The sequence below is a fragment of the Capronia coronata genome (assembly GCF_000585585.1).
Source record: "Capronia coronata CBS 617.96 chromosome Unknown acBCG-supercont1.4, whole genome shotgun sequence".
Taxonomy (NCBI): Eukaryota; Fungi; Ascomycota; class Eurotiomycetes; order Chaetothyriales; family Herpotrichiellaceae; genus Capronia; species Capronia coronata.
Genome location: NW_006912896.1, coordinates 192,460 through 206,924, shown reverse-complemented (window position 1 = coordinate 206,924; position 14,465 = coordinate 192,460). Strand labels below are relative to the sequence as shown.

Here is a 14,465-nt window from a genome sequence, read left to right as displayed (position 1 = left end):
TTCTCGATCGCTGCATACCTAGCTCGCTAGGTATCTGCAGAGCACTGTGGTAGGGAGGGGTACCTGAGCGTTCCACTTCCCTTCTATTAGGCGGACAGATAGCCTCAAGTGGGAAACGTACTGTGTGGGAGTCTACCTGAGATCAGCCGCCTCAAGAGTATATGTCAAAATGCCCCTCGAAGTTGAAGTCGTCAGCTGGGTCCTTCGGCCTACAGTAGTAGCCGGGCGAAGGAGGCTTTTAGGCCTTAGCAGGTGGAAGGACAACCACTGGCAGTTTGTGTCCACTGAGCAGTCGAAAATTTCTGAATGACACCGGGGGCTAACTGAGGTCGAGGACCAACATGCCTGAGCTCTTTCCGGGGCGATAAAGGGCCGGCTGAGATGCCTGGACCAGAAAGTCTACTACGTGCTACAACCACTAAATACTCGCTACTAGCACTGACGGCCCGGGCAAACTATCCTTTTTCCTTTGCCTGCGCCCTCGATTTGACTCTGACGATTTCGACGAACTGCCAGTGCCAGTGCCAGTGTGACTGAGGACCGTGAGCCACTCACTGCATAACCTGACATCCTCGCCCTTCGCCCTTCAAGTTTCGCCATCATCATCGCACCACTTTTCCCTGTCCTACGACTACGGGTAGTAGTGATCACTCTACAGAGTGCGGTACCAGAAACAACCAACCCTAAAGCCCGCCAATATCTCCAACCCTCCCCTCCCTCTGCAATCTTCGATTATATCACCAGATATCCCGCCCACATCGAATATCGTTGTCATTAACGATCGAATAGCCTGCGCCCCGAGTTGCCGCTAATCCTCTCATCCTGTACTCGTCTTGCGCTTCGAACCTTCTTGTCATCCTTCGTGTGAAAAGTTGGCGAGCCTCCGAGACGCTTGAAATCCCTGCCGCCCACCTCCCGGAAATCTCCAAATTCCGCACCTCTTTCGTCACCCCTCTAAGCCCGTGTCCGGGAACCTGAGGGACCTCCCCCCTCCATACGCGGGTGACTGCGGCGGTCCCAGGCGTTGTCTTGTTTTCTGAACGAGAAGAGCACCCTTCGAAATCGGTGAGATTCTGAAAAGAGGAGGACCTACAGAGTACTGTCGCCAGCATGGCGCAAACTGGAGTGAACCCGCATGCAGCTGCGGATCTGCTGAGACAAGCAATGGCACAGAAGTATGTCCTCCCTACCTATCCCATTCCAGCAAGCAAAGGAAATAAACGATGGTGTGACTGCAAGAGCTGGGTTTATCACTATGACTAGCCAGGGATGGGCGGGGCTTGCATCTGGCCCAAGGGCCTCGATGTCGAGGACTTATAATCGGCTGCTACACCGCGCAGCTTCTCAGGTTTGCTAACACTCGAGGCCATGCGTGAGAGCTGTTGCACTGTTTTGAGCATTCCCGCGCGCTGCCCGCTGTCATGTATCGCCCACTTGGGCTGGGCTCGGGTCACACCTCGGACCAGACTCTCTTTGCTGGTAGTGTGTATCCATTCAGGTTCTTAGCTAATTCGCTGAACAGCGCTGCCAAACATGACAACCGGGAGGATCTGCCTGATAACGTCGGTTCCAACTCTCCAACACCATCGGGCGTGGAGACGCCTCGACCTGACTTCCACGACAAGCGGCTGCCGGGTATAAATCACAGCTATTTTGGCCAGGTGGGTAGAGATCCTTCTCAAGGCACAGCGTCGCGGTCATCTCCACCTGCTACGGCTTCTGAATCAAATGATCAACCTGCTGCCCCGTCGGCTGTACGGAGCGAGAAAGAGAATGAAGACCGCCGGACATCGTCTGCTTCAATAGGCTCAATGGTGATGGTAGAGCGGGATCACGGATCCGTTCCTACACCGCCTTCCGATGAGCCTCATTTGGAGCCTACAAAGCCCGTCGCAGAGACTGATGGTTCTCGATTACCGCCCACCCCAATCTCGTCCGCTGCTTCCGTGGTCCACCGAGATGGCGAGGCCGCAGAGAATGGCGGGTCTCTGGTGGAAGGCGGGATAGCTTCCATCACACAGGCTTTGCGGAATTTTGTTCTTCCAAAGTCTGCCTTTGGCATGAAAGACCGCCGCCACCAGTCCCTCCCTGTTTCTAGCGTTACCAAAAGCAATGTCTCTGCGGCACACATCTCAAACCCTACCTCGTCCACACATTCTTCGCGGCCACAGACCCCCAGATCTTCATCTCCAAGTCCTGCTAAACCACCACCGTCTCAATCTTTGCAAGAGTCAACTGAGCTAACTTCAGGCGTGGCCCCCGCGCCGCGTGATAAGAGCACCCCCCCTCAGACTCCTCGAGCCTTGTCGCCTCGAGCCTCGGTCCAAGAAGACCGCCAGGTCGAAGCCCGGTCACCGCCTCCCAGCACCAGCACCGCCACCACTAGCGGGGACAGAGCTGCAGAGGTTGAGAAGGAGGATCAGGACTTGTCCAAAACTGATATCCCCAATAGCACACCACGGGGAAAATTAATCATCAAAATTGCCGAGGGGCGCAACTTAAAGCCATCATTCGATCCATATGTGGTATGCCAATTCGAGTGGAACGAATATGTCTCCAAGGGCCCTAGGCACGACACGATGGATGTCGATGATGATGAACGCAAAGGCCCGGTGGCGGCGCTGCAGTCTATTCCCATCCGCAGGACCGACAGTGACATGGGAAAACCGATGGCCATTCCCATGCGAAGTCGCCAGAGCAGCACAAATGGTGGTGGTGAGGACCGCCCCCTCACGAAAGTCACGGATCCTCAGTGGGACCATGAGGCCACTTTGTAAGTAGCGCCCTCATGACTCTGACAAGTGCCTCCATTCGCTGACAGCCTCAAAGTGACGTGGTTAGTAACCAGTCCGAGCTGGACGTGACCGTCTACGATCGCCAAACCGAAGAGTTCCTTGGTCATGTCCGGCTATGTTTGCATTTAACTGAGCAGCACCCTACTCTAGAAGGTTTCTTCCGATTGGGGCCGCGTACTGCAGAGGACCAGGATATCACAGGGGAGATCCACATCAGAATGCAATTCTCCAAGGTTGAGAAGAGACATTTTGGACCCAACGACTTCCAGATCCTCAAATTGATTGGCAAGGGAACATTCGGCCAGGTTTACCAAGTCCGTAAGAAGGACACACAACGCATTTATGCGATGAAAGTTCTATCAAAGAAGGTGATTATTCAGAAAAAGGAAATTCAACACACCATAGGAGAGCGAAACATCTTGGTTCGGACAGCCACCACCGAATCGCCTTTCATCGTGGGGCTCAAGTTCTCGTTCCAGACACCCACCGATCTCTATCTGGTGACAGATTTCATGTCCGGCGGCGAACTATTTTGGCATCTTCAAAAGGAAGGCCGTTTCAAGGAGGATCGAGCCAAGTTTTATATTGCCGAGCTCATTTTAGCCCTTAAACACCTCCACGACCACAATATCGTTTACCGAGACCTCAAACCGGAAAACATTCTTTTGGACGCCAACGGCCACATTGCATTGTGTGATTTTGGGTTGTCCAAAGCCAACTTGACACAGGATGACACTACCAATACCTTCTGCGGGACCACCGAATATCTAGCCCCTGAAGTACTACTCGACGAACAAGGCTACACGAAAATGGTTGACTTCTGGTCTCTTGGTGTTTTAGTCTTTGAGATGTGCTGTGGCTGGAGTCCATTCTATGCGGAGGACACGCAGCAGATGTACAAAAACATTGCGTTCGGCAAGGTTCGGTTCCCCCGGGATGCTCTGAGCACGGAAGGACGTAATTTTGTCAAGGGCCTACTCAACCGCAACCCCAAACATCGACTGGGTGCACATGGGGATGCGGAAGAATTGATGCGTCATCCTTTCTTTGCCGATGTCGACTGGGATGCTCTCGGGAAGAAGAATCTTGTCCCACCGTTCAAGCCAAAATTGTCGTCGGTCGCCGATACATCCAACTTCGACCCGGAATTTACCAATGCTCTGAACACGTCTTCTTCACTAAACGCACGAGCTGCAGCTCTGGCCGCGGGTGCCGCTCCTGCGTCCACCCCATTGTCACCCACCATGCAGAATGCCTTCCGGGGGTTCACGTTCGTTGATGAGAGCGCCATGGAGGAAAGGTTCGGCGGAGCCAACGAAGGCGAGGATGACAGAATGGATGAGAGAGACGGCAGGGAAGAGAACTCCCTGTCACGATCCAGGACGCAGGAACACCGAATGAGTGGTGTCCAACGTACCGGAGAAGATGGATTCTTCTTCGAAGAATGAGGATGGGCCTTAATGCACAGTCTGCGTCCCGCTGTTTCTTGGACACCCGGAGCAGAAACCGGCCCCAGACCCACAAAACACAGGTGGTGTGTTGGATGTGTCTATTAGTAACCAACATCGCCGCCTTGAGAGTCCCAAGAAAGGACGACAAGGGGCTGTCAACACCCCTATTAATTTCCCCATGTCTATATTCTGATCTACCCCTGTGGAGTCGGTGGAGGGAGTGCCCCGATGACCACAAAAAGCCAGAGACGGTTCGAGGAGAGCAATCCGCAACGGTGGCTTCCTTCTACACTTGACCGCTTAGGTCTTGGGTGGATGTGACTCGTCTGTATATCACCTATGAAACCATATCTGTTCTTTTCCTTGCCATGGCTCGGGGGCAACGGTCAGATATGAGTTGAGTGTTTGCCATACTAGTCTGCGAATGTGGGAATGCACCATCCAGGAACTCGGGAGAGCCGATATTTGGTGTCATTTAATTGACAAAAGCAAAATCCTTGCCATTGCCCTCGAGGAGTCTCCCCATTGTAGGTGACAGACTATCTAGGTAGTTCTCGACTGATGATAACGATATTCTACGAGATAGGGCAAGAGGTATAAATGAAATGTGCAAGACCCTATTGTCTCTTTCCGCGCCGCCAGTCCCCGTTGCGTGATTCTAAAACATATCAACTTGGTGGGTGTGGCAGAGCAAGCCGCTTCACCAGTTTGGTGGATGCACGCTAAATGGCCAGAAGAAGTCGGGGCTTCTAAACTTGTTCACTCTAACATCGCCTTTGACCTCATAATGCAAACATAGGTGACAATGATATGCTTCACCTGCCACCAAACCATGCCAGTCTGACCATCGGGCATGCACCGATGGTACGCTTTCGGGGCAACTCAAGTGTTCCCGGACTTGTCCATTGTTATCGATCTCCATGTTGGTCGAGTGGGTTCGGTCGGTATTTCAGATGGTAGATGTACTTGTACTTGTACCGGTCCCAGCCCCTGCCCCTGGCCCTGATACCGAGGATGCTTGATTCACCGGCACGGTTTCTTCCCTAGTGTCTGAGCCTACTGGAGGCTTGCCGGTCTTTGCAGCCAATCTGGCATCCTCGTGATTCATCTTCTCGAACCCTTTCTCCGCCATGCCCTGGTTGCGCAGTACCGTCCCTGTCGCGGCCTGGAGGCTGCCGGCCACGCCGTGTGCTGCGCCCTTGATATCCCCCTTCAGTTTGCTGGTCGGTTTGGCTTGCAGGTGTGTTGTAGGGTCTGATGAGACGTAGGGTGTGGTGTTGGATTTGGATTGTTCGTGCATCGGGTTCGAAGGAGTGTGAGTGTGAGTATTGGTGTTGGCGTTCGTGGGATGCGTGGTTTGGTCGTGGGCCGGGGCGTGAGAAGACATTGGTTCTTGCTTGTTGAGGTTCTAGGAGGCGTCAATAAATCAGTGCGTTTGAGGTTGTCCTGCGGTCGTGTAAGTGAGGCACGCAACACAGTATAAAGATACAGACATTCGCGCACCGCAGTCCCTCGACGCTCTGAGGAATGACGTAGGAGATGACGACGTGGGTTCCAACGCATGGACTTTGCCAGCGGAAGGTGTGCCGAACAGTGAGTTACTGCCCTACTTGAGCATATACTCCCCAGGATTCTGCTGGCCCGCTAAAGCGCTTCTGCATATCTAGAAAAATACTCCGCCGTATTATGTACGATGATCTGCCTACCTTGGTCTTGATGTTTCAACTTTCTTCCTGCTATACTCTCTACTGCTGGATGATCCTCTGGACATTGGACTGGCCCTGCCCTTCCTCATTGCGTTGAGTCCTTTTGTCGTTCGACAATGTAATTGATGATCTTCCAAGAACCCAGAATTCAGAAAGACACCATCTCATCGATCCTCCAACTTTTGCTTTGACCGAGGCTGGCTGGCTGGACCATTCGACGAAAACGACAAGCAGGACCAGGACAAACATCATCCTCAGCGCCCGTTTGACTTGCTCTCGGCCTACGAGAGCGCCTTATCGAAGACCATTCCTGGTGTTCATCGGACTACTTTCATCCTTTCAATATGCCTACCATGTCAGGCCGGACACGGCCGATTGAGAAACTCGCCCAAGCAGCGGCGAAATGTTCCGTCGAGGTACGTTTTATTCATCTCTGTCAAGTCAACTCTGCCTTTGTCTTGTGGAACGGAAGGGTGTACAACCTGGCACAATTTTCTCCTTTTTTCGGTGTTCCAGTTGTTCCATCTTCTTGGTCTTGTCGACTCGGCTCTTTCCTCTGAGATGCAAGTTCTACACCCAGCGACGTCACTGCTGGGTAGTTAGACTCTAGTATTCTCATGGAAAACCATGTGTGAGAGGACCAGAGGAGATTAATACTCAGCATGCCACATCCGTGGATTCCATATCCGTCCAAGGGTGTTATGGAGAGGAATGAAGGGAAAACCTGGCCTCCTTGTCCCGTACAGAAACATTCCTTTCCTCCATAGCGTGACGTGTTGGGGTTGATCTAATCTGAGCAAACATTATGAATCCCTTTTCTCCCTCTTTCATCTGTGCACAGAGCCTGGCATGCCTGGCTGCTCTTCGCTCATCTCATCATTCTGCTTCTGCTCCAAAGCACATACATACCTCTGACATACCTCACCTTTCCTTCGTTTGACTTTCCTCCAGCACCGACCCAAGCACAAGATTACTTGTGTTTCAATGCTGACAGACTCTCTTTTCCACGCGGTTCTCACAGGCATCCGCATACGGCAAATGCGTTGTGGCAGATTACCAGTCGACGTACCAAGACATGTGTGCGAAGGAGTTTATGGTCCTGAAGGATTGTTATCTTGTAAGTCGGATCCGCTCGGTTTCCTATTCTATGGCTGGAGTTCCCGATCCCAGTCAATTTCAAGATTCCATTCTCCGTTGTCGACTCTACAATAATCAACTATATATCTCTCCCTCTCCCCCTCCCTCGTCGGTCTAGCACGTCATTCTTTCCCTTTACCGATAACCCTGTTCGCTCAAGAGCGAAACGCTCGCACCGTACTTAACGCTCCTCTACTGCGCTGTTGAGTTGTTGGGTCTGTTTGGGCTTGACCCTTGGTTGATGATCTTCATGTTTTGCCATTCATCATATGATTCATCTCCTGGGTGTCTAAACGACTAACTGACTCTTCTGGCAGAAACACGCCAAAAAGTTTTGATGCATGGCTCGATGGATGGATCTTATGCACATCTTTTGGATTGCCGGCGTCGACTCTCTAAGACTTCAGACTTCAGACTTGAGGCTTCATTGTATCTGGTCTCATCGGGCTATTAGTTATGCTCGCTCATTCGAGCCATTCGATAATCTTTGACTATTCCATTGTCTCTACAGCGTCGGTTCCTGCTCGATTCATCACAATTTGAGCAATCTCAACAAGAACGTCGCCTTTTGCACCTCCTGCACCTCTTCCGCGATGATCTCATTCTTGTCCCCATTCGTGACTGGCCCATCAAACTCCGTCACGACGTGTTTGTCCACCGGCCGCCTCAGCGCCTTCTCGATATATCGACTCTGCTCCTCAAACACCGTCTCCAATCCAATATTGTCTGGGTCCTCTTGCACTTTGTACTCCATCTTGACGTCGTCGGTCGGTTTCAAGTTGGCTTTCTTCCGCAGTTGTTGCACACGGTTGATGATCTCCCGGGCGAGTCCCTCCTGCGCCAGCTCCGGGTAGATAGCCACATCGAGAATGGTCAGAACATCATTGTCGGTGTTTGTTTCTTGGTTTCTGGAGTTCTCGTCTTCCTTGAGAGCCCGGCGCACCACCAGATCGCCCTCGACCAGTTCGATGCCGGCGACGGTGATCTTCTTCTCACTGAGATACGCTTTGCAGTCATTGCTGGTCACGTCCGGTAGAGCTTTCTTGACCTTCTGTACGTCCTTCTTCAGCTTCTTGCCCAACACGGGCCAGTCTGCCGTCACGCTGTATTGCACATTGTACTTGTCCTCGTCGGAGGACAAGATCAAGTCTCGCACATTCAGCTCTTCTGTGATGTATCCCTCGAGAGACTTGACGTCGTCGAGATATTGCTGGTCCTTGTGGATCACTACCAGTGTCTTCAAAGGAGTCTTCAGGCCAATGGTCCTTCGCTCCCGCGACTGTCGAGCAAGCTCGATGACCTTTTGCATTCGTGCGACGCGGCGTTCGACGACCGGATCGAACAGTTCTTGCCGGACTTCGGGGAAGGAGAGGAAGTGGACGCTGCGCATGTCTTCCCCGTGCAGAGATTTCGGGATATAAGGCAGGAGTTTGGAGTAGATGAGGTCAGCAATAAACGGTGTGAAAGGGGCCAGTCCACGGACGAGGGTGTACAGGACATCAAACAGGGAATTCAGGGCATGCAGAGTGTCGTCCAGACCCAACTCGCCCTTGAGCCGCTTTCGGTTGAATCGGATGTACCAATTCGTGGTCTCGTCGATCAAGTTGAGCAGGCCTGGCACAACGGTGTAGAGACGATACGCGGCCATCTCCTCGTTGATGTACTTGAGCAAGCTCTGACAGCTGGCCAAGATCCATTTGTCCATGACATTTGTGTTGGTGGATTCCGCCTTTGGATCGAAGACATAGTCGATACCCTCGACCTTCTTCAACAGCTCCACTTGAGCCTCGAAGAATTTGTAGCTGTTCCAGAGTGGGAGGAGGACCTTGGCCACGATCTCCTTGACGCCGGATTCTTTGAACCTCAGGGTTTCGGCTCGCACGACGGGCGAGTTGATCATATACAGACGGAGAGCGTCGGCACCGTATTTGTCGATGACGGTTGTCGGATCAGGATAGTTCTTGAGACGTTTCGACATTTTCTTGCCATCTTCCGCCAGCACAATGCCGTTGACGACGCAGTTCTTGAATGGTATCTTCTTCTTCAGGTGGATACCGAGAACGACCAGAGTGTAGAACCAGCCGCGGGTCTGATCGAGACCTTCGGCAATGAAGTCACCCGGGAACTTTTGGTCGAATGTGTCCGCATTTTCGAAAGGATAATGCGATTGAGCGTACGGCATGCTTCCGGACTCAAACCAACAATCAAAGACTTCTTCCACACGACGGAGAGTTCCGTTGCCTTTCTGACTGGGGATAGTGATCTGATCAACACTGTCACGATGAAGGTCGGTAATATCGCCTTCGTAACCACTGAGCTTCTTCAGTTCCTCAATGCTGCCAATGGCAACGACTTCGGAGTAGTCCTCATTGGCCCAGAGCGGGATTGGCGTACCCCAATATCGATTTCTCGAAATGTTCCAGTCTCGAGCGTTCTTGATCCACTCCGCGAATCGCTTCTCCTTGACAAAATTGGGCACCCAGTGTGATTTCGCAATGCCGTCCAACATCAAGGGAATGATACTGGGGACTTTGTCGTTACCTGCAATGTTGACGAACCAGCCAGACACCGCCCGATAGATCAAAGGTGTATCTGACCGCCAACAGAATGGATACGAATGGGTCAATTGACCGTCCCGCACCAGTCTTCCTGTACCTTTCAGATACTTGATGATGTGTTTGTCCGCCTCCTTGACATGTTGACCGGCGAAATCGGATACCTCCTTGGTGAAGCGACCTGTTTCGTCTACGGGATTGGGCGGAAGTTTGTCATGGCTGACAATACCATTCTCCATGCCTACTCGGAAATCGTCTTCACCGAAAGCAGGGGCTTGATGGACAATACCTGTACCATCCTCGGCTGTAACATAGGCCGCGTTCAAGACCCTGAAAGCGCGATCCTTGAATTCTTCGTAGAAATAGTTGAAGAGAGGCTCATACTGCTTCCCCTTGAGGTCAGTGCCCTTCATCTTTTCCAGAATCTTAAACTTGGCCTTCTTCGGGTCTTTGTATAATGTCCGCAGCAGCTTTTCGAGCAGGATATACTGCTTGCCGGATTCCTCGTCGAGGATTTTGACGTATTCGAAACCCGGATGTACCGCAAGGGCCAGGTTTGAGGGAAGAGTCCAGGGTGTCGTGGTCCACGCCAACAAGCTTGTCTTGGGGTCTTCCACCAGGGGAAACGCCACGACGACCGCAGGGTCTACGGTGTCCTTGTAGTTGGACTGAGCTTCATGTTGACTCAGGGGTGTGCTCAAAGCGGTAGAGAACGGCATGACTCGGTAACTGCGGTACACCTGGCCCTGGTCGAACAACTGCTTGAACGCCCACCACACCGATTCCATAAAGGCTGGGTTCATGGTCTTGTAGTCGTTGTCGAAGTCGATCCACCGGCCGAGTCGGTCAATGGTTTCCCTCCACTCGGTCGCATATCTCATGACAATGGCCTTGCACTCGGCGTTGTATTTCGCAATACCCATCTCTTTGACGGCCGCCGGTCCCGAGATATTGAACTTCTTGTCGATTTCGTACTCGATCGGCAAGCCGTGTGTATCCCAGCCAAACCTCCGTTCCACATAGTATCCTTTCATAGACCAATATCTGGGGATAATGTCTTTTAGGGTTGAGGTGAGCAGGTGGCCATAATGCGGCAGCCCCGTTGCGAAAGGCGGACCATCGTAGAAAGTGTAGGGCTTGTTGCCCTTGGACAGCCGCAGTTGCGTTTGGAAAGCGTCAATCTCTCGCCAGCGCTTGAGCGTCGCCGTCTCTTCGGCAGGGAAATTGACCGCCATGTTTGGATTCTGCGCCGGTCTGGTTGCTGGACTGGAGAGGAGTATTTAAGCTGGGACGACTGACTCGCTCGTCCGGGTTGTGACTGTGCATGCAGAAGTCGCAAAACGACGAAACCACTTCTGCGGTCGCCGTGCTTGACCGTACGAAATCTTGGCAGGCACAAGAGATATGGGGTCACGTGAATCAGCCCCTGACGGCGAGGCTCTACAGAGTAGGTACTCTGTGCCTCGGTCTTTGCCGCTGTCAAGGACTGTGCATCTTCTCAACACAGTATTATAAATCACCCAGGGCATCAATCAGACTGCAGAAGAACCTCGTTCAAACACCAAGTAAGCCAATGAGTCAATTCATGCTGCACTAGCTCATCGTCCAAACACCATGATTACTCGTCAAAGTGCAGTAGTAGTATAGAAGGGTATCGTTCCAATCTCAAGTAGCCGACTTTTTGCGTGTGACAGACGCCTTCATCCTACCTCGCCATGCTATGCTGACAAACTGCCACAACCTGGGCAGCTGGGTAGCCTCATTCAGAGCCTTTTTTGCTGATTCACGTGTCTTCCTTGACGGCCTCATCGCCGACACTACCTGCCGCGTCGTCTTCATCCGAGTCCTCTGCGTCTTCTCCGTCCGCCTCATTGTCTTCTTCGTCTTCATCTTCGGAAACTTCCTCGCCTAGAGACTTGAGCTTCTGTTTGTCGGCGGTTCTCTTCGCTTCAAGGTCACCAAACACGACCAACAGATCGTCAAGCTCGGTCTGGACGTCTTTGCGCGCAGCCTTTTCTGTTTCGAGCTCCTCGCTCAGATGTTTGGCATGCTGTTCGGCATCCCGAGCGCGGCTCTCAGCTCGAGCAAGCCGCGCTTCCAGGCTCTTGGTCTTGGCCTTGTGTTGTTCATGCGCGGTTTCCAGGTCTTGAACGTGGTCGGCTTGTGCCTTTTCTAAGACCTTTTCAAGTTTTGCGATATTTTGTTTGAGGCCTGCGATCTCTGCTGCCTCCCTCTCACGGGCCTGTTGTGCCTTTGCATCTGCCTCGTTCATTTCTCGCCTGTGTTGTTCGATCAAGGCGGCTTTATCTCGGACTGCCTTCTGCTCTACGAGTTTGAGTCGCTGCTCAGACTGCTGCGTCTCCAGCTCATGCTGCTTCCGAAGGCTCTCCAGTGTCGACGTATATTCGCCTCGCCGCCTGTTCAGTTCATCTTCGTGGGCGTGAACTAGGCCACTCCGCTGTCGTGCAAACTCTTGCTGTAATTTCTTGATTTCCTCGTCGTGGTTTTCTTGTAGGCTTTGGTTGATCTGCTTGATCCTGGACATTTCCACGGCGGTGGACTCACGAGTGCGACGGTGGTCAAGCTCTTCCTGTTCGAGCCTTCTCTTCAACTGGAGCAATTCGGCATTGGCAGCCTCCAGAGCTTTCTTTTGCTCATCCACCTCAGCTCTCAAGCTATCCACCAAGTCTCGATCTATCCCTCTCTGCAAACCATTGCCTACCAGGGCGATTTCGAACTTGGGATCCCGATCAATGGCCCGCAAGAACCGACTGAAATTATCCTTCAAGAAATCAATGAAAGTCTTGTCGAAGAAGACCTCTGGTAGGCCACCGTTACCTGTCTGGGGAAGCACCTCGAAATCACGTACAAAGACGTTCTCTCGAAGCTTTGTCAATCTGTCCACGTAGGTTTCTCGGCCAAGACTATTTAGCAAGAGCCCGTGTATCGTGGTTCTTGGAATTGGCGAATCCTTCGTCGAAAATTCGTAAATGATGCCCAGCAGGAAGGCACACAGACCTGCCACAAGCGGCATGGAGCTATTTGCAAGTTTGACGGCCGCCACAAGACCGGGGACATTGCTCCCTTCACTAAGCAGATCGTTGACTGCTTCGGGACTTTCGTACAGCCAAATGCACAAGAGCATGAGGTACCCCAAGAGAGCACGCTCGTCCTCGACATGCTGGATGCCAGCAACCACATTACTCGTGATACTCTGGACGAAGGTAACAACCTCTTCGCCCTTCTCGGCTTCTCCTTCAGTCACCTTCAAAGCCATGCCTTTCGTTTCGGTGTTATCGTAAAGAAGGTGCAGTAGCAGCACAGCTGCAATCCACTGCTGGTACGGGTCGGAGTTGTTTCGAGCTGCGGGGGGTTCAAGAAGCACGGTGAGAATGTTGGGAATGGTATCATTGCCAGCCGTGTGGCCCTCTATCGCTCTGTGGAGAACATGAGCTTTGATGCCTGTGTGGCCTTGGACAAAAGCTTTAATACAAGAGCTTGCGGCCAAGCGCACATCAAAGAGAGCTAAGGGAGAAGGCTCCATTGCAAGCTCGAGGAGAGCCTCGATCACATTCTGGTCCCGATAGACGGCCTTAGTAGGCTTGTGCTGCTTTTCCAGGGATGCAGGAGCTGCGTGCCCGTTGGTCAACGCACTCTCCGCCTGCTTAATTGGCACTGGTAGATCGCCAAATCGTTCCTGAAGCCCAGGATTCCCTCGTATAATGTCTCCGCAGGTCTGAAGAGATTTGGCACGAATCCCCGTACTGAAAGCGGGGTGGAAGGCAAGACGCAAAACATCTTGCAACACCCCCGTGTGCCAGAAGGCTTGCTGGTTCACCGGGGTGCCTTGTGCCCCCGGAGCTAGAAACAACTGGATGACTCCTAGCAATCCCCACAGGTTCATGTCCCTCTGGGGTTTCATCCAGTCCGAGACACCATCTCCCGAATCCTCTTGTTCGATCACGGCCGAAAACAGTTTCTTGACCCTGAGGATACCCCCGATTTCCCGGAAGTACGACTGATTCGAAGTGTTCAGGTTGAGAAGGTTGGCCAAGAGCGACAAGCAGTCCTGTACAGTGGTCGAGCCGTGGGTCAGACCGCCATCGCCCTCGATCAGTGCAAAGATGCGGTCGAACGCATTTTCGAAGGCCACGACCTTTTGCAGCTCGCCCGAAGTCGGGGTCAGTGCCACCAAAAGCACCAACGCCTCATTCCGGACTGCTTCCCGTTTGTCGTCGAGGACACTGGTGATGCGCGAAACACCCAGCGGGGCGGAGAATATAGCTTCTTGCGTGCGCTGTGGCCGTGCCGTCGATATATGAGAGAGGATCTGAAGCACATATAGCCGCAGGTAGAACTCGCCGGATTCCAGCAGATCCAGGAGCGCGGTGATATTGTCTTGCCGTTGCGTGAACTCGTCCGCCAACCACAGTGCAATGTCCTCCGAAGCCTCTGGGGACTTTTCGTCCGGCTCAAAAAGCATCAACAGTGTCTCCAACACCACCTTGATCGTGTCCGAGTCATCTCCATCTCGTTGTAGCCCAGCAATGAGATCCCTCAACGCCCCCGAAGCGACGGAGGCAGGGTAGAGCTTTGCGAAGCTGCGTAGACCTAGGATGGCTGCCCGTCGGTCTTCCAGCAGCGTTGCAGTCGAGAGACGATTGCTCAGTGTCTGGATTGTGTCCGTGGCCGTTTGTCGAGCGGGAGCTTGAGCCTCGAGTATTCGCATCATCTTGAAGGATAGATCGTCATCGTGGAGAGGGAGGATGATTCGAGAGCGACATCTCGCGCTCTATCTGTCATGACATGATGGTTCCCCGG

General features: G+C 52.7%; 4 protein-coding genes across 4 annotated transcripts; 1 reads left to right on the top strand and 3 right to left on the bottom strand.

Moving 5' to 3' along the window:
* Positions 1–1,421: 1,421 nt before the first annotated feature.
* On the top strand, positions 1,422–4,243 carry A1O1_04636 (AGC/AKT protein kinase; the record flags this gene model as incomplete). The annotated part of the gene is made up of 2 exons (XM_007725527.1): positions 1,422–2,773; positions 2,830–4,243. 2 exons carry the CDS (start codon positions 1,422–1,424, stop codon positions 4,241–4,243), a joined length of 2,766 nt encoding a protein of 921 aa, XP_007723717.1.
* A 952-nt stretch (positions 4,244–5,195) lies between these two features.
* A1O1_04635 (uncharacterized protein) lies at positions 5,196–5,633 on the bottom strand (the record flags this gene model as incomplete). The annotated part of the gene is made up of 1 exon (XM_007725526.1): positions 5,196–5,633. One exon carries the CDS (start codon positions 5,631–5,633, stop codon positions 5,196–5,198), a length of 438 nt encoding a protein of 145 aa, XP_007723716.1.
* Positions 5,634–7,621: 1,988 nt separating this feature from the next.
* Positions 7,622–10,879, bottom strand: A1O1_04634 (isoleucyl-tRNA synthetase; the record flags this gene model as incomplete). The annotated part of the gene is made up of 1 exon (XM_007725525.1): positions 7,622–10,879. One exon carries the CDS (start codon positions 10,877–10,879, stop codon positions 7,622–7,624), a length of 3,258 nt encoding a protein of 1,085 aa, XP_007723715.1.
* A 548-nt stretch (positions 10,880–11,427) lies between these two features.
* Positions 11,428–14,376, bottom strand: A1O1_04633 (uncharacterized protein; the record flags this gene model as incomplete). Its single annotated transcript, XM_007725524.1, has 1 exon — positions 11,428–14,376. One exon carries the CDS (start codon positions 14,374–14,376, stop codon positions 11,428–11,430), a length of 2,949 nt encoding a protein of 982 aa, XP_007723714.1.
* Between the last annotated feature and the right edge of the window lie 89 nt (positions 14,377–14,465).